The following is a 22,598-nucleotide window of genomic DNA, read 5'->3' as shown; positions in this document are numbered from 1 at the left end:
GCCTGAGGAAGAGCAAAAGATGCTCACCACAATGTGTGATCCCTGCACTAACAGTTGTCAAGAACGACTTCAGATTCTCAGACCCTATAAAAACCATTTTCTTTGGCAGTAGATAACCCAGCTGCTGAAGGAAGTCAGATTCAAGCACAACATCTTTCTGAATGGGTAGCACCTTCAGAACTAAATTGCGAGGAAAACAAATAAAAAGAGAAAAGCAACATGACACGGAAACTTCATCCTTATTCTGTATGTTCTGCAGTTCTTACCTTCTGCGCAGATCTTCAGCCACTGCTGCTCTGCAGCTGAACAAATATGCTCGGAGAGATTTTAGCTGCTGTCTCAAGCGTACAACAGTTGCCAGAGATTCAACATGTTTGTACAACATGGGATTTTCCTGTTGGATATCAATCAATGGCTCCTCATAAACATATTCCAGGAACTCTTTGGCTTGCTTTGATACCTGAAAAATAAAGCAACCAGCTTAGCTAGGTTTTCCTCCCAACTCTTTTTAAGCAGATCTTCCTCTCTGTGATCCAGCAGCTATTCTCTGCATCTGAAAATTTACTATGTTACCAATTACAGATGCAGACAGAGCCGAGAGAGATGCATCCATCTTTGCTTACAGCCAAGACAAAATTCGTCAAGCCATCAAAACTGACTGTATGAGATAATAGCTTATTTACCTAAAGTATAGTAATATTTTCAACCACACGTTTTCACTTCAAGGTAACACAACTTACTAGATGTTTTTCAAGCATAAAAACTGCTTAAGAAATTTCTTCTCTGTTAATATTTTTCTGTTTGTTCACTGTTTTCCTTTTGGCAAGAAGCAAGTGATTAGGTAAGCACCAAAACACAATATTAGAAAAGGAAACACAGACAGTGCAAATCCAGTCACATTGTACTAAATCCCAGGGTACAGAACTCCGATGTAAAACACTACTCCCATTTGTTTCATGCTCAGCCAGTATGGTTAAGATTATGCAAAAAGAAAATAATCAGAAGCACATGTCAATTTGTTGCGATTTTTTTTTAAATACAGATTTTTAAATAAAGTTGAATTTCACTGGTATTACTTCCAGTGTTTCATCTGCAAGAAATTTTTCTTATTTCTTTTTCATGATGGTGCTCTGCTCTATCTCCACCTACAAAGAGCTACTGTAATCTTGATAAATTAATATGACTTTTGTTCCCAATAGAAAAGATACTCCTGTATCCGAGGTGAGAAGGCCAAATTCCCTCTCATTCCTTACTTCTGCATTTTATCACAGCTGGAAAGGAGAAGATGGGATTACCTGAAATGAGCTGCAAATCACTTGAAACTGTGCTATAGAAATACTACTCCTTCCACAATTCAATTAGTCCTCCTGGATCTTTAAATCATTGTTTACACTGAGTTGAGAGAGGAATGAACTAGGCTAACAAAAGGAGAACGGGTACACCATAGTCTCTGGAGGTTTAGGATGTTACTTCCCTTCTGGTGCTATAAGGTAGGAAGCAATACGCATCTTTATAAACAGCACCACTTCCAAAAACAGCTCAAGTTACTAGCCACAGGAGTCACTAGATACTTACAGGGAAAGCTAGCCCCAAATGCAACCTTTTCACAGTGTGTAATAAAAAATAAGAAACAATGCCAAGGCCAGCCTTCCCATCAGTGACTACATAGACAGTACAATGTGTAACTTTAAATACAGCAGATGATAACTCCACAGGTTTCCCAGGCCCAGAAGCTCTACTAAATACCTCATCTATTTGAACTAAACATTCTAACAATTTATTTATTTTATTTTTTAAGTAATGCACATGCAAGGAATCATGCTGTCTGAATAAAAGCACAGTAACATGCTGTGTAAGGAGCAGCACAGACAATCTGGATTTTGTAAAACAAAATTCTACAAGCACCAGATACGGCAAGTTTTCTAATGCTAGCAATGTTGATGTGTTATTAGACATACTAACTGCAGTGCACAAAAGAGACTACAGTTAAACAACTTGCTTTTACAATCATTAAACTACTTGGCTGTACTATCTCAGCAGTCTCCTGACAATTGCTCTATCTATAGCAAATATTATTCCTCTTCCACCAACAGACAAATCAAGCCACATACTCAGCGATTCCCTAGGAGGCACACGAATGCTTAGTACGGCAACTAGCACCTCCCACCAGGAGGACCTGGTGCCTAGTGATGTCTTTGGAGTAGATGTAGTAGATGTCTTACTTCCTTGCTTTAAACCCCTGCTGAAGTGATGGGCTCCTCATCCACCTGCCCTGCTGTCTCTGGAACTAGGAGGCAATTACTAAGTACTATGCCCCCTCCTGTGCACGCTTGTACCCTGTGTGGGCCAATCGTCCTGAGGCTCCTACATTAAGAGTACAGAAACAAAAGAAAATGCCAGAATTGAGGTCACCTGTGTGACTCTGCAATACATGTGCACTATGATGACAAAGTGTTACTGTGTAGCTCTGGTGCTGCATGATCTGAGCGCAGCCTTTGAGAAGAAGAGAAGCGAAACAAACCTTTCTCTGTGCTTGCCAATACAACGTACCTGTGGAGCGCTAATGGCAGGAAAAGCGGCTCTGCCTTGCATCACGGGCTGTCAGGTAGGCATCTGTTCACTCTGCATGCCTGACATATGCACGCAGGTCATGTAAAACATTAACGCATGTTGCCAACCATAGCAAAGTTACAAGAAGCTGCAATGCAGTCTTAAGAATGGAAAGACAGTCACAGTAATTCAGCTTGCTACTAGCCAATATTCTAGTACATGTACTACCATACTCAGAGTCCACCAGTTTTACTGGGCATACTAGACAATCCTATTGAATGAGCCAGAAGGAGTGAGAAGATGCAAAGTGCAACAGGATTTTAGCTTTAAATGTCATATAACGATGGATGCCAACATTTCCAGAGCTTTCCTTCTAGAGGCTGAGAACTTAGAGTTCAGAATTCAATTTACCAGAAGTCATCCTCCCTTGAAGCCTTCTGGCACAAGGACTTCATTTCCTGCTGTGTTTGTCTGGTATTTTGTGCAGGCTGGAAGCCACCTGAACCAAACTGCAACACTTGCTGGGTTTTGAGTACAAAAGGGGAAATCAGTTGACCTAAGCAAAAGGAAGAAAGGATGTTGACAAGATTGCGTCTATTCCCTTCACACAAACATGTGAAAAACACAAATATGAAAACAGTAGGGAAACATGGAAAAAAGTGAACCTGGGGACTGAACTGCTGCTTTGGTTATGACAGAAGAAACGTACCTAACTGCCAAGTCCTTTCAAAAAGCTTTTATTACAGTCAAGGGGATTTTTCTTTTCCTACCCATGTACTTTCAGGTGTTAAGTGCTTTGTTGTTTTTCAAGATGCTGGGTAGGGGAAGAAACAACTCTACAGATTTCTATCACTTCTGTTTCTTCATGACTAATCTTGCCAACAGCAGACAAGAACTCCTTCATTTGCAAAACTAACTTAACTGATGTGAGAGTTTACTTGACAGCTGCTGCTCAGATGCCTAGGAGTCTATGAAACATAAAAAAGGAACATGCCCAGTTGCATTGTATCATTATAAAAGGTCATATCCTAGAGTACCTATTGGTGCTTGATTTGCCAGAGGCAGATAGGACAGACCTCTGAAATCCCTGCAAAGAAGTGGGAAGGAGTGCAGGTTTTCTAACTCTTCGCTCACTTTGCTTTGATTTGGTGGACTGACAGGCACATTTCAGACTATGTGAAACAGAGAAGCTTTTGAAGACTGAAGCCCTGTTTCAGTTCTGACCATCAAATGCGGTCTTTGCTTTTTTCCTGTTGGACCTCTCTGGGGTATGCTATGAGTCCAGCCAGAAGCAAGTCATCCACCGCAGAAGCTCCACTTTCAGACACTGCCATGCTACCTGTGAGGACATTTAGATGCAACTCTGCGTTTAGCTTCATTTTGGGATGTTCCCACACAGCTTTGTGTGGGCACATTGGCCAGTTATGGGAGGTGAAATGCTAACAAGTTAAATATTCTTCCTTTAAAAATGAGCCCAAAGAAAATTATTACTACCAAGACCATCCCAAGGAAGTGGGACAAGATATCCATCTTTGTCAAATCAGCGCTTTTAATCCATAGACTACTACAGAATCATGTAGTTTCATTAAATCTATTGAGTGCAGCAGTCAGCACTAAGTTGCCTCTTAGACCATACAGAAGTAGCAAACAACACACCTTATCTCTGAACAGAGAAAGGACATGCAGATGTAAAAGTACAGGCAATACATGCTCTACCTCAGAAAGGTACTGCTTAGTTCCTATAGAAGTACAGTAGGGACAGAAATAAAAGCACACATATGCAGAATTGAACAAAAAGGGAAAAAACCCAAAGATTTCACAGAAGTTAACAACAGCTACTTGTTATTTTAGTGCTATACATGGAGGAGATCCAATCAGTGATTTCTAATCATTGGAGGTACTGTAGTGTTTTCCTGCCAAAGGGATGGTGTTCCTTTCTTAAATCCACCTCTCTGAGCACTTCAGCATAGAGACTGGTAAAGTTTCTGCACAGAATTTGTTTATGCTCCAAGCCACTTCATAGTTGTTCTGCTTGTCCACAAAAAGTGCCAATTGCTAACTTGTCGCTATTATAGTGAGATCACAGTAGATTAAGTTTTCGATGACTGCTTAAGCTTGAAAGTCCCATTTCCTTTTGTGCCCCAGCTGCTTATATGGAGACCACAGGAAACAGAGCACAGAGCACAATTTTTACCCCACAGGTTTAGAAAATATTTTTATTTTCTTGACAGTATTAATGACAGCTTGATACGATGTCTTTGCCCCTTGTCAGGGCTACCCATACTACTATGGTCAGCAAGTTCAGTCCTTAGTAAAAGTGTCCAAAGAAAGAACTCTTAAATATTTACTCCTAGCTTCTAGGAAAGGGAAGGGGTTTTGTCTCCGCACACAGGAGCTTTATAACTCTGAAGAATCTTGCATTTCATGGTACAAGACTATCTTTTCCCTGATGGCAGGCTTTGGCTATCTTTTAATAATCTCCCCATCTTCAAGAGAGCTGCTTTTCCTCTAATAGGGCATTTACTGGTTATTTTTTCCCTTCTCAAATAACCCATAATAATATTCACAGACACGAAACATCAAACAGCCTCTCCTGCTAGGTCTACAGCATGGCCTGGATTCCTTATGAGTTTGTTATTGTTTCAGCATATGCTCCCTGAGATGGCAAAACAACACTGTTACAGTGTTTGGTGCCATAATGCTTTGAGGCACATAATCAGTTGCCCCTTATCTAGCAACCAGCCACTCAGGCAGCAGCAAATAGCAGATTAGAGAAGTTTTAGAAAAGCTGCTTGTATGACAAGTGAACTGTAGAACTTTCTCTTTGTGTTACTTTCGGCTGTCTGGTCCAAACAAATACTATACCAACGTCCTTCCAGTGTCCTTGAAATGTTTGTGCCAAGAGACAGGAGGTACTGGGCCTTGCAAACACCATGTTTGGGTATGTCAGCTCCCTGTGGGCATTTCCACAATTTAGCATCCATCACCAGATAGCGCCAATCCCTAGTCCCTAGTGCTCACAAAACAGGTAGTCCTCGAGAGCCAAATAACTGCAAAGATGAGAGAGTTAAGAGATTTCAATGTCCTATCCGTCTTTTGTCTCTAACCAGATAAGCAGTGATGGAAAAGATGCCACTAAGAAAGAGGAGCATGGCTGCTCCTGAGGAGGATCACCTTAGGCCTGGCTAATGAAACTGTAAACGTCTGTCTTGTTGAGAAAGCTTGGCTCATTCTGGCTAAAGGGACAAAGAGGACGGTATTATTCAGTGCCTGTAACCTTCAACCTGTTGCAATGCCTGTGTTTCTATCTAAAGAGCAATTCAGTTCACTTGAACTTGCAGGGAGATTACCTTGTATTTGGAAGTGTCCCAGTTATGAACCAGCCGTGCAGGGATGAGGAAGGTGTCATCCACATGGCAGGTGCTGCAGTAATACCACCCACTGTAGCTGCACACCTTGGCTTTCCCATTGGACAAGCCTATGGAGCGCTGACAGCCTGGAGAGGAGAGAGGAGAAAGGTCTGGGTTTGTACACCATGCCAGAGGTACACACTCAAGATGCAGTAAGAAAAGCAATTATTCCCCCATCCGACCTTTTTTTATTTTTATTTATTTACTTAACCAATGAGCCATTTTTTCATTCCCTAAAAATAGCGAATAAATACCAGTATTCTTGGACTACCACTGAACAAGCATACAATAAGTTGGGCATCTATGACAAAGACTTCAGAGAGCAGTCAAAGTATAGCTAGCACTTTTCAAGAAACCAAGGCAGAAGTCCAGCTTTGAAACACAGGGCATTTAAAAGCCATGGCCACCTGTAAAGCATGACCTGAAGCTTAGACAGAAAACACCAGAAGACCACAGAAACACTCGTGCTTACTCCAGACAGCTCCCATTCTCCCCACAACAGAATGGGCCAGCACTGGTTGCCTGGAGGAGCACAAGCCAGCTCCTCATGACAGCCAGAAGGGATGGTGACTTGACAGGTAGGATTTGGTCACAGAATTAGAACAGCCAAGGCAAACCACAGTCAGACCATGAATAGTAACCGTGAGCAGCAGTCACACTGAGTAGTCCTTGACTAGCAGTAGTGACACAGCTCAGTTTCCTGCTGGTGGTTTTTTTCCTTACAATGGCTTACCCTGTGTCTTACAAGGTCTGAGGTCTGCCTGACACTTTTTTCACAGCTGGATCCCTTGCCTCTTCCCATGCCCTCTTGCATGGATTCCCTGGGGAAAAACAGTGTATTCAAAAGCTACTGCTTTAGTTGGAAAGAAAAGGCAGAGCTCTCCTTCACCTGACCACCTGTTTTCACAAAATATATAGAAACTCTGACACTCAAAGTGCCAGAGGAAGACACTTCTGTCTTTCTCTCAACTGTGACTGAAATGAGCCAACAGGTTCAAATACTGTTAGAATGGAGGGTTGAAGACAAACACCATAGTCACATTAAACAATCTGCTCAGGAAGCAAGGACAGAAATGTTTGGATAAGATACAATGAGATGTCTGTGGTTGTTATTAACACCTCTTCGACACAGCACACATGACGGCATTTCTGCTTTGCCTTCAAATGCAAGTGTCCCTATTGGACACTTACAGCTACAAATGCAATTAGCATCAGAGCCCCACACAGCACGTGCTGTATGCTCAGATGGTCTCTGCTGGAGCTGCTTAGTGATGCTGATTAACAGAAGCCTTGTACATCTCTTTCATGGCAAAAGTTCCAGTTAAACATTTTTTCAGGCAGATGTCAACTGACTGACTGCTTTTGTCAGTATAACTAGCTCTGTTTAGTGTAATTATGTAACTTCTCCCTTTGAAGGCATCTTTTTTCCCCAGTAGAAGTTATCCTGATTTGAGGAAAGATTGCAGCTCAACTACTCTAGGCATAAATCAAACAATTCCTTCTCCCCATTAGCTGATGCTACCATGTCCTCCCATGTCAAATCAAAATAACCAGAATAACCTGACCAATTCAAGTAATTCACTTCCTCCTCTTCCACACTCCAGAGCCAATTGGCCATCGATTCTCTGTGATACACACTATCAATCAAATCATTGTTGGACATGTCCTGTTCTCCATGTCTGCTTCCCTCTTCCTTTTTAAGTAAGGTTATGCAGTTTCTCAAAAAAGGCAAATATATAAACAGGTCAGTTGATGAGAGAGATACTTATGTTAATGTTTCCTCCTTTACCATTAACAAGATGGAGCATGAATATAACCATATATCTCACATTATATAACTAAACATACATAATACAAAAATGTGATCTCATCTAATAATCAAATAGAAAACAAACGTTACGACTGTAAACTATTATTGTAGAAATAAATGTTGTATGGTAAACAGTAACAAAACTTTTTGCAAAGCAGTATATACAGGGCAGGAAGAATGCACGTATGCCTTTTATAAGGGTAAAGTCAATTCAGCAGCGTGTTATAAAAAAAGAAAATCTAGAACTGTGCCTTTGAATCAGAACTTCATATTTCCTTCAGTGCAAAAACATGACTTTTCCCATCTTTTCCTTCCTGGTTTTTTTTGAAAAAAAAAAAAAAACAAAACATTCCCTGACTAATCAGTTAAAATCCTGCTCCACTGTGCTGTTACGGATGAAGTCAGCAGGTACACCTGGTAGTAAGCTACAGTGCTCTGTAGTACATATAGAACTATTCTTTCCATTTTTAAAATGCATTCATCATAAAGGTGAAGATTTTGAACAGCTGATGAGACAGGAAATACCAGTGCTGTTTGTCTGACATGACATTCATCTGACTAGTATCCCCAGGAGACACTTGCAGAAGGTACTCACACTGTTGCTATGGTGCCCATGTTTTTAAAGGCACAAGGGAAGTGAATCTTGTCCCTCTGTAAAGGAAACAGAAGCATGCCCACTCCTCTCCTCATGAGGCAAGATGAAGAAATCTACAAAAGACAGCACTCCCCTTTCTCAAGCTAAATGGTAACAAGTCCTCAGAGAGGATGTTTGAGTTAGCAATATCTCAGTACAGCATGTTCTTCTGTGCCAGCCTCACTAAAAGAAGCGATCTTTCTCCTCACTATAAAAGCATTGAAGCATCCATCTTCATACCTCAACTGGCTCCAACTTTAGCTTTCATTGCATACAGACATCAACCTCACACTGGATGAAAAGAGACTGCTAAATAACACGTAGAATTTTCTAGGTCAACGTGTTTGGACCAGCTGATGAAGCACTAGTGGGAAACTGTGTCTGAATGAGGCTGAAGTCTCCTAACTCAATGCCATTGAAACCTTTATAAAGATTTCCCACTAGTCAACAGCTGCTCATCTGGAGAACGATGCTGGGGATGGGTCAGGATGCCCTGTTTTCACCCAACTGCCCCTGTGCACTCACTGCCACCCCACGGTCTGGTAGTTTGCCCTAACTGCCCTAATTCCTATCTGTTACACCGAAGGCAAGAATAAGCTAAACTCCAATGCAAACTGCCATCCTCCTAAACTAAAACATTTGCAGTTGAGAAGTCACCATCTTAAGGCCTGATTTCTCACAGTTTCTGAGAGCCAGAAACTCATTCCAGTCCACAGAAAGAGTATCCTCGGGAGTGGAATGACAAGGCACAGAAGTGCTGGGGCGGGGGGCTTCCTTCCTCAACCCTCTGTCCAGCAGATGCGAGGAGGGTCTCAGCAAGCAATCCTCAATGCCCTTCCCTTCAGGAAGAGTGGGTTTATAAAGAGCAGAAAGCGGAAGAAATTCCTACCCAAGAGGCATGCATTGCTTTCTCCCTTATTCCAGCCCTTTTCTGGGGCCATGTTTTTTACCTTGTTCCTGACAAACACATTTTTACACAGATTTTCTTGTTTCTCTTCATATCCTCAAGTAAATCATATTCTGCAAAGCTACACAACAGTTGTAAGGCTGGGGGATTTTAGATGAGAAAGTGGCACTGGCACCTGCCTTACATTTTCCCTTACCTTACAAGCTTTGCTGTTTGAAAATCACCATCTTTTCCATTCCTATCTGTTGTGATTCATAATGATGGCTATTTCTACAATCCTTTCAAATCAAGTTATCAAAGCACTGATTTTCTTTGATGTTATGCAGTTCAAAGTGATGTAGTGTGACAAACATTTCTGTGGCATAGACCACTTACATTACTTTGGGTTTTTTAAGATGGAAAAAATAAAGCAAGAATGAGAAAGAAGGGGAGGAAGCAGTAGCTTGTGACTTAATGCCCTTGGAAATCCTGCACCTGGACATGCAGGTACATAAACTTGCCATCACACTTGCCAGAAGCAAAGCTAATACTCTCAAGCATCCCTATCAGCAAGACAGTCAGATGCAGCTGACCAACTCAGAGATCGATAACACAACTTAATGAATAGTTTAGGGTGGGGGAAGGGACCATTTCATGTTTGCAGAGAAAACGCTTACTTGCCTATGGCTAGAGAAAGCACCTTCCACAGGATGCAGGAAAAAAGCAGCACAACTTTCACTAAGACTCTCTCACCTATTACCAATGTTCACACAGAATGTTACCCATACAACATCTGTACAAAGGTCTGGCAAACCTGAGCCTAGAGCAAGAAGAATAGTGTGATATTTACTATTACCCCAAATCATCCCTACCAACAGGATGTTACAGAGCAAGCTACAGAGAGAAGAAGTGTAGCTGTAGGTATACTGTTAGCAGAGTGAGGGAAGGAGCCATCCCAAACCTTTCACCACAGAAAACAGAACAAAACAGCCTTGGAATCAAGCAAAGAAAATAGGGGTTAGGAAAAAAAAAAACAAAACAGCAAGAAAGTGCTGCTGGGCACAGATGAACCTCTCTCAACAACAGGTCTGTGAGCAGAGCAGGAGTATCAATGTCGAGAGGTTCATTTCCACACGCTAAGACTTCAGGAAGAAAGAAGTACAGGAAGATGAGGTTGAGAAGTTACAAGAAGTCTCCCTCCTTGACTTAAAGGTGGTGGTGAGGGTAGTATGGAGGAGGAATCCAAGCCACCTGAGTACAATTCCTCTTCTGCAAAGTGTGGAAATACCATTTCTGCCACTTTCAGGGTGCATACTCATACAGTCAAGGAAGACACACACAACCCACGATTCTTTTTATCCAGAAACATTTTTCTTCAATTTTTTAACAAGAAAAGTTTGGAGTAGCTGTACAGTCAAACAGAGAAACTGGAAGACAAACTAGAATTAAGTACACAACTGTTTTCCTTATTCAAGAAAGTTCCTTGCTCAGTATCAAGAAAAAGCATCTCCCTCATGACTGTGTACCATAATTAAATCTGTAACAGATTAGCTTAGAAGCTAATTCATTTAGAAACAACATACAACATGAAGAAAATGACCTCCAGACTTCAAAAGGTTTTCAGCTTGATGAAGCCATAAAGCAGACTAAGCAGAAGGAGCACAGCACTGAATTTTCAATGTTAGATCAGACATACAACACTGCTCTAGCTGCTCAGCACAAACAGAAAGAGAAGGCGAGAATTACTTCAGCTGCCGGCCTTGTGTTTCTATGCACCTATTCTAATTTGCTCCACCATGGAAAAAAAACCTCAAACTCATGAGGAAGACATGCTAACAGTACAGCTCAGTTCTTCCTCATGCCCATGCAGGTTTGAATTTCCATTACGCTTTGTCCTTTTCCCTTTCTAAAGAAATAATCAAAACCTCATAAACCTCCAAGCAAAGTCTGACACTTTATTCACCATGCCTACTTTTTGTGAGCTTCTTATGGACTTTAGGAAAAAAAAACCACAACAAAACCTTAAGATTAAAGGCAGAAAATTTTCCCTGTTGAAGCCATGTGGGTTTGAGCCTACCCAGTTATAATTATCTAAGCAACATACAAATCCCACATTATTTATGTGAGCAACATATAAATCCCGCTTTACTTATAATCTAGAAATTTAGATCAGCTTCTCCAGAAATAAGGAAGTGTTCACTTGCCCTGAACTCCCAGACTCGTTTTTTTACAATAGACTCTGAAGGATGGAATAACCTGAGTCATTGGAAACCTTGACTGCTAGCTGGAGCTCAGGACTAAGCCCTAAATTAACAGCCTTTCCATATTCATTAGTAATATCTGAAGACAACGCATAGCCCTGTGCTCTCTGTCTCACATAATCAAACCCAGCTAACTTAGCCTACCCAGTCTAGGCTTGCTGGCTATGGGCTCTAGCCTGAGCTAGTGAGACAGGCCACTCCAGAGAGTGACTCATCTCATCCTACTAGTGATGTCTCAAGGGCATACTGCCACAGAGCATCTCTCTAGGGCAGATGAGATGAATCAACCCCTAGGCACCCAGGCTTTCTTCCAATCAGTGAAGACTGCGTTTGCGTAGACATCCAATATTTGGACTGCTGGGGTAGATGAAGTAAACAACAACCTTTACGTCAGTCGTGCTGAACACATCAAGAAGTCCTGACAAGCAAGAAAAAAAAAAATCACTGGTGGAAACAAGCCAGGTGTGATAGCACATACACATGCAACATTTTGCATGTTTATATTATACTTATCCTTTGTAGAAGATAGCATACAATGCAGGTTATACAGCTAAAGTCTGCCTTCCCAATAAAACTAACAGTAGTTAAGCCTGGGAATATAACAACAGAAACCATAAATGCCAGAGTGTAAGCTTTGCATATACAAGTCAAGAACCACATTTCATCAACAAATCAGGACCAAAAAATACTAGCTGTGTGTCAAATGGCTGCAAAACGATACTTTTGGAAACTAGCTTTTTATTTCCTTGGGTTTCCCCATTTGAATTTCATCAGAATATGGGTCCTTTTACCAGTAGTGTCAAACACGGAGAAGGGCTGAGTTGCCATTCTTTCCATTCCATACGAACAGGTATGAAGACACACTTCACACACAGTTAATAGTTTGTGAGTCCTTTAACACATGGGTAGCTTGTATTCTCCCACAGCATCCTTTCCACTCCTTTGTCCCCATTTCCAAGACAACAGCGCTGAAGAACACCACATCAAGCTAACGAGCTGTTCTTTCCCCCATGCCCTTATAGGATTATCTCGACAATATCTGCTGCTTTGCTGAGACTCTGAAGCACTGCCTGACCAAAGGGAATAGGAGCTTCCGAGGAATGACTTATTGGCAGGATTCAGTAGTTCACCAGCTCTTTAGTCAGAGTTGGGAACTGAACACACTCTCTGGGCCAGCTCTTGAGGTCTGCCAGCTAGGAGTAAGTAGATAATTCGAGCATAATTAATAATGGTATTCCCATTCCTGCAGCTGATTACACTCATGCTTGGGTTTATATACTGAGAAGGTAGACAGGAGAACAGAGCAGGCCAGCCATTTGTGTAATCAGACCAAACCCTGGTGCCAGTGTCCTCAGCTGTAGGTCATTTAGCAAAAAGAGTCTACTTAACTCAGTCTTCATTTCTGCTCCACAGTTACTTTGAAGACCACTTACCCCTGCACCGCTCCCTCATTTACTTACACTGAAAGATACCTGGTTTGCTAAGTTTCATTTATTTCATACAGCAGCTATTAACATACCTAGAAATAATCAGCTGTTTCTGTTTCAAATCAGCTCTGTTTCAAACAGCTCATTTGTACCTCCTTTTAACATAAGAAACAACTGTGCAGTAAATGTGGTTATATACTTTTTGCCAATGCTATTTGGCTGAATTTCTTCTTGGTTGCACATCACCGCCTTGGGCTTATGCACTTGTTCATATTTACACAGCACAGATATGTAGCAGAGTCTACTGACATTGCAGAAGGCCATACTCAAAACCTGAAACCTTCCCACCACTTGGCCTGTGGTTTGTTCTGTAACTTCTTTTACACTCCCCCTAATTTGATCCACATGTAGTAGTTTTGCTAAACTAAACACTAAATAAAACACTGCTAATAAATAAACACTGCTAAATAAAACACTGCTTTGCTATGTGACAGAAGGGGAGGAGCCCTGCCAATTCGCACACAAATGCCCTAATCTTTCAGTAGTGGATCTAAAGCAGTCAAAGGGTTTTTTTGTATTTTTTATTTTTTTCCTCAAGGCTGCACACCTGCAAGGATGCTCTAATGCTGAGCAAACACACAGTACACATTGCAGGTTTTTTTCCAGAGCAGCATTAAGAGAGGCTCCCTATGACGCTAGCTGCTGTGAAGCCTCTAAGATTCTCACATCTTTGCTACCTCTTCTCTGCCGAATTTTGTTAAAACAGTCATGTAGATTCAAATCTTAAGGGGTAGGGGTAAAACTGTGAGCAAACAGCATTATAACATAAGCTTTGTTTTCTTAGGAAGTAGCTTTTTTTGTTCCAACAAAGGTGAGACTTTGACATTTAGGCTCTCTGTTTTTGTCATTCTCTTCTTTAAACTTTATGCCAGAAGATTCATCAAGGCTGGCTTCACACAATAAATGGACCAAAAAAATCCCCAAGCAACCAAGAGTTCTTTGGGGCCAACAGAATTAATACCTAGCACCCACAAGCCAGGAAGTAAAAAGGCATAGCCAAGGACAAACGGAGCCTACACTGAGAGTAGAGACATGTTCATGCACAGGAGAACTGAGCTAGTAAAATAAACAAACACATATATTTTATTTGTGATGAGAAAAACAAAGGGGAAAAAAAAAGAGCATACTGAAAACCTGCAGAGTTGTTCACAGAGGCAGATTAGAGCAAAGGGGTCACCTATGCCCATACCGACAGCACAATCACCCTTTAAACCTACCAGGAGGAATATGTGGATTCTTCAGCCAGGACACTTGCATCAGCTGTTCCACTGGCAGGGCTCAGGCAAAGAAGTCAGTAAAACACCAGCTGAGGACTGCAAAGTGCACATCAGGGTGCAGAACAGGCACTGAACTGGCCAAGTACTCATCTAAACTGTCCTTCTGGGCAGCAACGGGTCAATTCCAAACCAAACCCTATGAAGAGGAAAATCTCACTTTGAAAAGGTGCCAGCTAAATCCCAAAGAAGGTGAAGGACCTAACTTCCAGCACCTTAGGCAAAGCTAATAGTTTTCACTCTCATTTCCCCTAGTCAAGCCATCTTAAAACTGAAGAGCTCACTCACCTTACTGCTGAAGATTAAATGGCTTCTGTGATCATAATTGACCACTGATAACTGTTTAATCAACTCAAGCAAGAAGAAAGAAAGTATCTGATCTTTCCCCAAATAAGAGCTGTCACATGACAAAGCACCACAGACCAGCATCGTCATGTTTTGAAACATGCAGGTCCACTACAAATTAAGACTCCTTGCTACACGAGTTCAAGTCACCCTTGTCTGGCAACCTTCCCCCCATTCCTCCCAATAAGTCAGTAGCCTTGTTTAGACACAGTCTATTTTCCAAATACTAATTTAGATATGGCAATGCTTTTCCTGCTCAGCTGCTTTTGGCTAGCAAAGAGTAAGAGTTTGGAGATACCAGTGTTAGCCGTGGAAGTTTTACTTTTGAATCAATAGCAACTGGGCCTGAAAGTCACAGAGAAGACTGGAAAATTGTGGTCTTAAGTGAAGATATTTCAACAATAAAACCTTTACAGTGCAAAATACATTCTCAGAGGATTTTACAGAGTCTCAAACACAGGGAAGGCAAAGAGCTGCTGAAGTCTTGGAACAGAGATCAACTGAAATGAACCCAAACACAAAATATATACAGAACTTAGAAAGCACAATCCTAAAAGTCACAGATAGGTGAGAACACTTGTTATTGGGGACTAAAAACGTGACGAGAGAGCAGACAACCTTCCAAAGGACCTTCTGATATGTTGTTACTGTGCTATATTTGCTAAGATATGGCCCCTAGCATTTTTCTTTCAGTGACATGCTGCATACAGGTGCTGGGTGTGAAGACAGTTCACAAAGTATTTGCTAAATTCAAGGAAGGATCACCCATGCTTTTCAACTATCTGGATTAGAGAAGTTTAAACTATACAGCTTTTTGAGAAGTTGCATAAAGTCAACAGCACACCTGGCTAACTATTCCCCCCCACACCTTTTTTTTTTTTTAATCACACTTGCTGGCTTGTGAGCTATTAGGAAAATACTTCCTTTTCATTTAATTTTATTTTTACTGCAGTAAGGGCTGGTTTCAGACCAGCGGGATGAGCTACAGCAGAGGCTGCACGAGCTGGGCATGTTGTACTACTGGACTGTCCCCCATCTACACACTGATCACAGCACTAGAGGCAGAATGACTCCTCAAGAGCCAATAGCTTTCCACCTCTGCTCAGTTTGACAGTGCTGCAACCTCAGGAAATAACCCATTTATTAACCTTGGCTTCTCTGCACCCTGAGACCAGCTCAGCTAGCCAAGTCAGTGGAACCCTAACTGCAGTATTTATCCTTCTGGCACGTGAGAAGACATGGAGAAAGCATGGAGGAGAATCCACGCCAGAAAGAGCAAGGAAAGCCACGCAGACAAATGAAAGGCTGTAGAGCACATTTTGCAGAAGGCAGAAGCTCCCACATTCATTAGGACTTGCAGTCGAAGCTACAAGAGTTCTGGCAGACACAACTGACTTCTCTGAAAAAATGTTTGTTTTAATAAAGAATAGGGAGAGAAAAAATACAAGGTGAAAAGAGAAGACACCAAAAGAACAGGAGCTACGCAAACACAGGAGGCAAGGGCAGAGGGCATCTGTATTCCCCATCTATGGAAACGTGAAGGCACATGCCAAGGGGATAGCAGTAGTGCAGGGCAGTCAGGGACATCTACTCCTTACAGACCTCCAGGAGAAACAGCTGCCTTTCCCCAGGCAGGAGCCCACAGGCAGCCCAACACGGAGACAGGACAGCCACTGGAGTACTCACATCCAGATGCCACTGTATGCAAGATGGTGCACTAGCCCAACGCATGTTTAGATGGAAGTCACCTCATCCCAAATTTTTAACATGAACAGCTTCAGGATTTCTTTTGAATCCAGCTGAAATAAAGTCATAAAAAATAATACCACCACACCTGCCCCTCCAGATCACACCACCCTAACAGATCATCCTAACATGATGCATGTGTCTCACTTCCTACATACTAAAGAAGAAATCATAAAACCTGATATTTACCAGCTTGGACTTGCAAACAACTTTCACTTCATATCCATCTGAAGACGAGGGGCAGGTCCCTCCAAAATCTCACCTAAGCAAATCAATGCTCACAAATGCCACTCTTGCTCAGAGCCCCAAACACTTCCCACAGGAACACTGCTGTACCCCAGCAACAGCACAAGATCAAGCCTGCAGTTACACGAACATGCAAAAGACAGAGGAGGCTGCCATTCGAGTGCCAGCAGTTTCTAGTTAACCTCACGTTCCAAAATGCGTCACTGTTCCAAGCCAGATATATAAATAATGGCAGCAAAGGTAAAAGTGTTTATAAAAAACATGCCTCTTCACTGTTAATCAGTGGCATATTTGTTAACTTCTGGAACTTATAAGAAATAATGCCCTGCCCTCCACAGTAGGACAAAAAGTCAGAAATGTGGGGAAAAGCTTTTGTATTCACTGATCAAGCAAATGAAAACTTTTCAAGCTGCCCTTCTGACTCCAGTGTATCAACAGTTTGTACCCCACTGCCCCACGACTACATCTGACACTGGCTTATATCACGAGTTGAAAAGTGCTAGTCAGACTCCAAGATAAACTTGTCAACAGTGAGGCACAGGCACTGGCATTCTTCCCTACCTGCTTGTGAGTGTCAGCTGTTTGTCTGGGAGCAGTCCCTTGAATAGCTTTGGCTGAGGGAGGAAAGCAAAGGGGGGTGCGAACGGCATTTCAAACAGAAAGAAAACGGGGAGGGGAACCTCACAAAGACTGCAAAGAGAAAATGGGAAGAAAAGCCCTGTCCCCATCAGGTCCTCCCAACAACCTTCTTTATCAGAGGTTCATTGTCAATCAATTAACCAAGGCAGCAGGGGTCTGTAGGAAGGGGGGTAGCTGGAGAGACAATGGTCTGCCCTGTTGTATTACTATTTAATCGCTTTTCCTAAATAAATAAAGCAGCCCTGAGGCGCTGTCATGTCAAGGGAATTTATAACAAAAAAAACCCTTCATTTTTCATTGGTCATTACTTTTCCTTCCCTCCCACCCCTGCAGGACTAGAGAGGGTTATTACTGTAGCCTTAAGTTCCATCTTTGTGTTGCTTGCCTTTGATTCCCACTCGGACCTTGCCACTTTCTGGCACTAATTTGTCAGGCCGAACAAAGGAGGGATTTGTACCTCCTGTAAGGTCTCAATTAGGAAAGGCTTCTGCTGTATTATGTGCCATTGGGACAGGACACAAAGACGGTAATTACAGGAATTTGCACTAAATGGCTGAAGAATTCACAGCAAAACTTTTCTTCCTCCCCCCTCTTCATCCTTTTCCAAGCTTACCCCTCCCACCAGCCCTGGGGAAACCCGTTCTCAATGCCTGCAAGCTGTAATTACCCACAGCAGGCCCCTAGGTTAAACAGCAGCCCAAGTCGGGGAACAGCACAAACTGCCCGCAGGGAGCATGGCACAGGGAGGGAGTCTCAGCTTGCTGGTGTGCCTCCAGAGTCTCCTCAGCACGCACTTTTCTAAGCAGACAAGTTTCCACAGTTTCTCCCAGTTATAACTGCCATTAATTCACTTTGCGATGTGGTAACAGCTACAAGTTCCAGCTGACTCTTGCAGATCAGCTCTAAGGGGCAGGCAGCAAAGGGTCCGCTCTGACACTTAAGTGCTGAGCATCCGCATCCTCAGGTACAGGGAATCCAGTGGCTGAATTCTCACAGACTCGCCACAAGTCACATTCCTCTGCAGGAGAGTGCTTGGTCAGTTTTGCAGACTGAAAGGAAACCACAGGAACACTTGAAATGCCTCATTTGTATCAGGAAAAGCCTCCATGCAACCCTGACATGGTCAGAGCACCTTATTTTTACAGCGAACATGTGAGCCAGCGCAGATAAATCATACCATGATTGGGAGAGGAAATCCACCCTTTCCCACAGAAAAGTCTGCTCCCATGCTACATAATGCAAGATTAAAACCTATTTCACATTGGAGACGCGCATTCTGTTGCCATCCTGGGGCCTGGTCCTAGTTTTGAGGAGGACACTGGAAATGGTCTCTTCAAACTCTCCTGGACCTCAGTCAGAGGATGAAGCAAAATCACAAATTTTTCCTCTACTGAGCTTGGAATTAAAATAAACGAGGAGAAAGAAATAGTTTTAATGTCACCTGGGACATTTTCTAAAACCGAGGCTGTTAATTCTGCTGTATTCTTGAGTTTCACATGGCTGTCTGCTGGGTAACACACTGGGCTGGACCCAGCTTGGAGACCCAGAGTCTCCTCTGCAGAGTCTCCCTGCAGTTTTCACTCTCACAACTATCCTTAAAGGTAAGACATGAGCATTGTCCAATACTGTGTAGGTAATCAGATTTATTATAGGACCCAGGCACCTTCTAATTAGTCCCAGAAAAAAGAAATTGACATAAAATGACACAGCAAGTTGATGGCCAAGAACAGAACCTAATTCCGGCAGAAGCCCAAATACTGTGATTAAATCATTAACTGTAGCAAGGCCAGCCTTCACGATGCTCTGGCTACCAGGTAGGTGCCATGCACTGTGGAGACGTGAGCAGGAACATCTCCTGCGGGTGACTGCCAGAAAGGGACAAACCCAGCTGCACCCACAGCCAGTTCTGAGGGCAACCCAGTTCTTCTGGGGCTCAGAGGATTCAAGCCAGCCAACAGGTCCTGGGCCCATGCAGACACCCATCCCCAGAGCCATATGTGGTTCCAGAGCAACAGGAGACCTCCACATCAGACACCCAGCCCAAAGCAGAGTGGGGAGGAGGCAGGACCCTCGCAGCTCCCGTAACAAAAGAGAAAAACCCTTCAGAAAAGCTGTTTCTGATACAGCTGATGATTACTAAGTGAGTGTAACTAAAGCCAGCCAGAGGCACACAAGGTCCCCAAATTTGCTCCACAAAGATGCCCTTGATAAAGTAAGAGGACAATGAACTGCATTCACACAAATGCAGTTTAATTTCCAAACTGGATAAAATCACAACCTTGCCTAGGACTACAGTCAGCAGTTAAATGATCTGAAATGTATAACTTGATGCAGAGTCTTAAGGTCACATTTTCACCTCTGCCTCAAACGAAGAGCCAAGGAGACGAGCTCATGCCTGAACCTCAGTGCTACAACACACATCGCCAAATGGCAGTGCTTCAGGGAAGCATATACTATTTGAGGAGTCCCCCCAGAAGGCCCAGAGCTGAAACTTGAGTTCCAAGAATGACTTGGAGGAGACACAGGAATAAAAGGAAACTAAAGTGCCTGAAGTTGGAATGTTTTATCGTATTCAGAATCCAATTCCCTTTGATCCTGGATCACCTTTCCAGTATTGCCGATGAAGAACACAGCTCAGCCGCCCTCAGGCAGCCCTGGCCCATGTAGTGCTGCATGTGCAGGATCTAACATTTCTGCACTACTCAAACGCAGGTGAATCCCTGATTATCCCATTGGCTTTTCCCTGCATTTTACAGAGAGCAAAAAAAGGCTAATATGTACAGCAAAGTGTCTGTGGCCACAGTGAAAGGCAGGGAACAGCTGTGTGCTGCTAAAACACACACATGCTCTTCCAAGTGATTTTCTTTTCCTGCAGAAGAGGAGCGGTGCAGATGCTGCAGCCTGGTTGCTTACCTGCACACTTGAAGCTCTGCATTGTGAGCCCTCTCTCCAGAGACAGCGTGGTCAGGATACTCAGGAAGCTGGTGGTCACAGACTGGCGCTTGTTCTTTCTAAGATTGTTTCCAAATGGCCTGTCTCCAGGTTTGTTCCTAAGCGTGACCTGTGGGTTCTGAGTTAAACTTCTAGTAGCATTGGCTGCTGCTCTCAGTGCCTCCATCCACTCCCGGGCCCTCTGACGAGTCTCTGCACGCAGGCGGAGGACACCTTGTGGAAAAATGACCTGAAAGCAAGAGTCACAGCCATCCTGAGTATCCGTCTGGACCGACAGGCACACATCGACATTGTAGCTCAGCAGAGGATCTTCATCAAGCCTACCCGGTTGGAATGCCATGAGATAAGACCTGTTCAAGACAAATGTAAATGCCTTCCAGTTATTCTGGACAGTTAACCTATAAAGAGTCCCTGATTTGAGAACATTTTGGTACTCTTTAGTGTTTTCAGTCAAATTCATGGATAGGAAGAGCTTCACAGGCTTCTCTAACAATCCATTGGTTTGAGGAAGGTCACTGCTATTTTCAGGTTTTGGCACGTTCTCCAGTTTCTCCTGATGTCTCATGAAAGCAGGCACAGAAGCACGCACAACTTCCCAGAGTTTCTGTCCCCAGTCCAAAGCCTCCCATGAGGACTCCGCCTTCAGCTGTAGCTGTGAGTTGTCTGACAGGACAGCATCCACCACCTTGGTTTCAATGCAACCAGTAACAGTGACCCTTTGAAAATGCATGAGTGGATACACGGTGGGAAGAGTCTGGTTGCCACTGCTGTCCAAGCAATAGAGGTACAGCTTGTATGGGGATAGCTCAGCGTAACAGGTTTGCCAGAAGCTGTCACTGTCTCTTCTAATTTCTAAGTATCCCTTCTTCAGAATATTTGGGAACATTGGCTTGTGTTCTGGAGGAAACAAAATGAGAATGTTAAAACGCTTTACAAAAAGTGGACAGGGAAACAGAGGAACAGATAAACAGAGAAACAAAGCAATTTTCCTGAGGTTACCCAGAGGAGTAGTGACAGAGCAACACAACACCACAAGTCTCCCAGAACCTAGCTCATCAGAGTACAAAATTATGAAGTAATCTATTACCAACTAAAAGAGATTTCAACAGTGAGAAACACATGCAAATTAAAATATCACCTTCCCCTCTTGACCCCCTTCTCTCCCAGGCTCAATTTCATGCTTTCACACACAAGCCCCCTACTTCCCCAGTGTTCCAAGGAGCACAGGTGGAAAGGAATGGGGGTGGGCACAGTCACTTCCTCTCAGATTTTACCCCTGCTCCAGCACGGCTCCTCTCCACAGGCTGCAGTCCTTCAGAACAAACCTGCTCCTGCATGAGCCCTCCATGGCCGCAGTTCCTTCAGGAAATCTCCACCTTCTCCACCATGGGGTCACACATGGGACTGCAGGGGGATATCTGCTCCACCATGGTCTGCAGGGGAATCCCTGTCCTGGCACCTGCAGCACCTGCTCCTCCTCCAACCCTGGGCTGCTCCTCACACCACCCTGCAGTGCTTTGCCCTTTCTGAAACACACACCACCAGAGAGGCCCTGCCTGTGGCTGACGGGCACAGCTGTGCCTCACAGTGGGGCTGCTGGAGCTGGCTGCAACAAGCCAGAACTGCCCCACCACTAGCACCCAGGCACTGCACCTGGGCTTACCTAGGGCATGGGCAATGGAGAACTGTGCCCAAGGACAGCAGTTCCTTAGCACATGTTGGCACAATCAGAACATTTTTCACAGCTCCATTTACTAGAGAGGAGCTTTACTGATTTCTGAGAATCAGTATCAGGATGAGCAGACATGACCAAAAATGAAAAGTAAGAGGCTGTCCAGACTCAAACACATAGATCTTGGCACCTCAGCACTTCAGGTGCATTGGAGCAGACCCTTTCACAAACCTTGGCCCAAGGCAAAGTCAAGACGAATTTTCTTCATCCTCAGAAAACCAGCCATATACGAGTCACTCTAGGCACCAAAGTGATACAAATTGAAAAGGAATTATCTAAAGCATTTCTGAGTTTTAAAAAAGGTTTTCATGCAAAATTTGTTCCAGTCTGATTTGTACCACTTTAGCCACCCTTAACACATGCAAATGTCATTGTGGGCTGAACATGTGGCTCCATGCAATTTTTATTGGTCCCTGTATAAATTCAGTGGCATTCACTGCTATGCTCTAACATTTGGCACCCCAAAACCTCATCCCAGAAGAATAAATTCTTACTTCGTTTGACTTCTAGTTCACCCTTTCAGTAAGGGTACCTGTCATGGGTCTTGACTTACAAACAGTGGTAGAATTAACAATACACAAGTGAAGAGGTTTCTGCCTCTGGGTGTCTATCTCCCTTGGAGATGG

The 22,598-nt window shown here is 43.2% G+C and overlaps 1 protein-coding gene across 1 annotated transcript in view; it reads right to left on the bottom strand.

Moving 5' to 3' along the window:
- The window catches only part of PLEKHM3 (pleckstrin homology domain containing, family M, member 3), a gene marked incomplete at its 3' end in the record, with an annotated part of 34,100 nt that extends 11,902 nt beyond the window's left edge, over positions 1 to 22,198 (bottom strand). Inside the window, exons 1-4 of the mRNA XM_010137263.1 lie at positions 22,144 to 22,198; positions 20,202 to 21,137; positions 5,901 to 6,046; positions 267 to 460 (exon numbers count right to left, since the gene is read on the bottom strand). Coding sequence (XP_010135565.1) covers positions 267 to 460; positions 5,901 to 6,046; positions 20,202 to 21,137; positions 22,144 to 22,198 — 1,331 coding nt within the window. The remainder of the gene's footprint in view (positions 1 to 266; positions 461 to 5,900; positions 6,047 to 20,201; positions 21,138 to 22,143) is intronic.
- Between the last annotated feature and the right edge of the window lie 400 nt (positions 22,199 to 22,598).

The sequence above is a fragment of the Buceros rhinoceros genome, unplaced genomic scaffold (genome assembly GCF_000710305.1).
Source record: "Buceros rhinoceros silvestris isolate BGI_N320 unplaced genomic scaffold, ASM71030v1 scaffold11560, whole genome shotgun sequence".
Classification (NCBI taxonomy): Eukaryota; Metazoa; Chordata; class Aves; order Bucerotiformes; family Bucerotidae; genus Buceros; species Buceros rhinoceros.
Note: the sequence above shows the minus strand (reverse complement) of the source record. Positions and strands in the feature narration are given on the sequence as shown.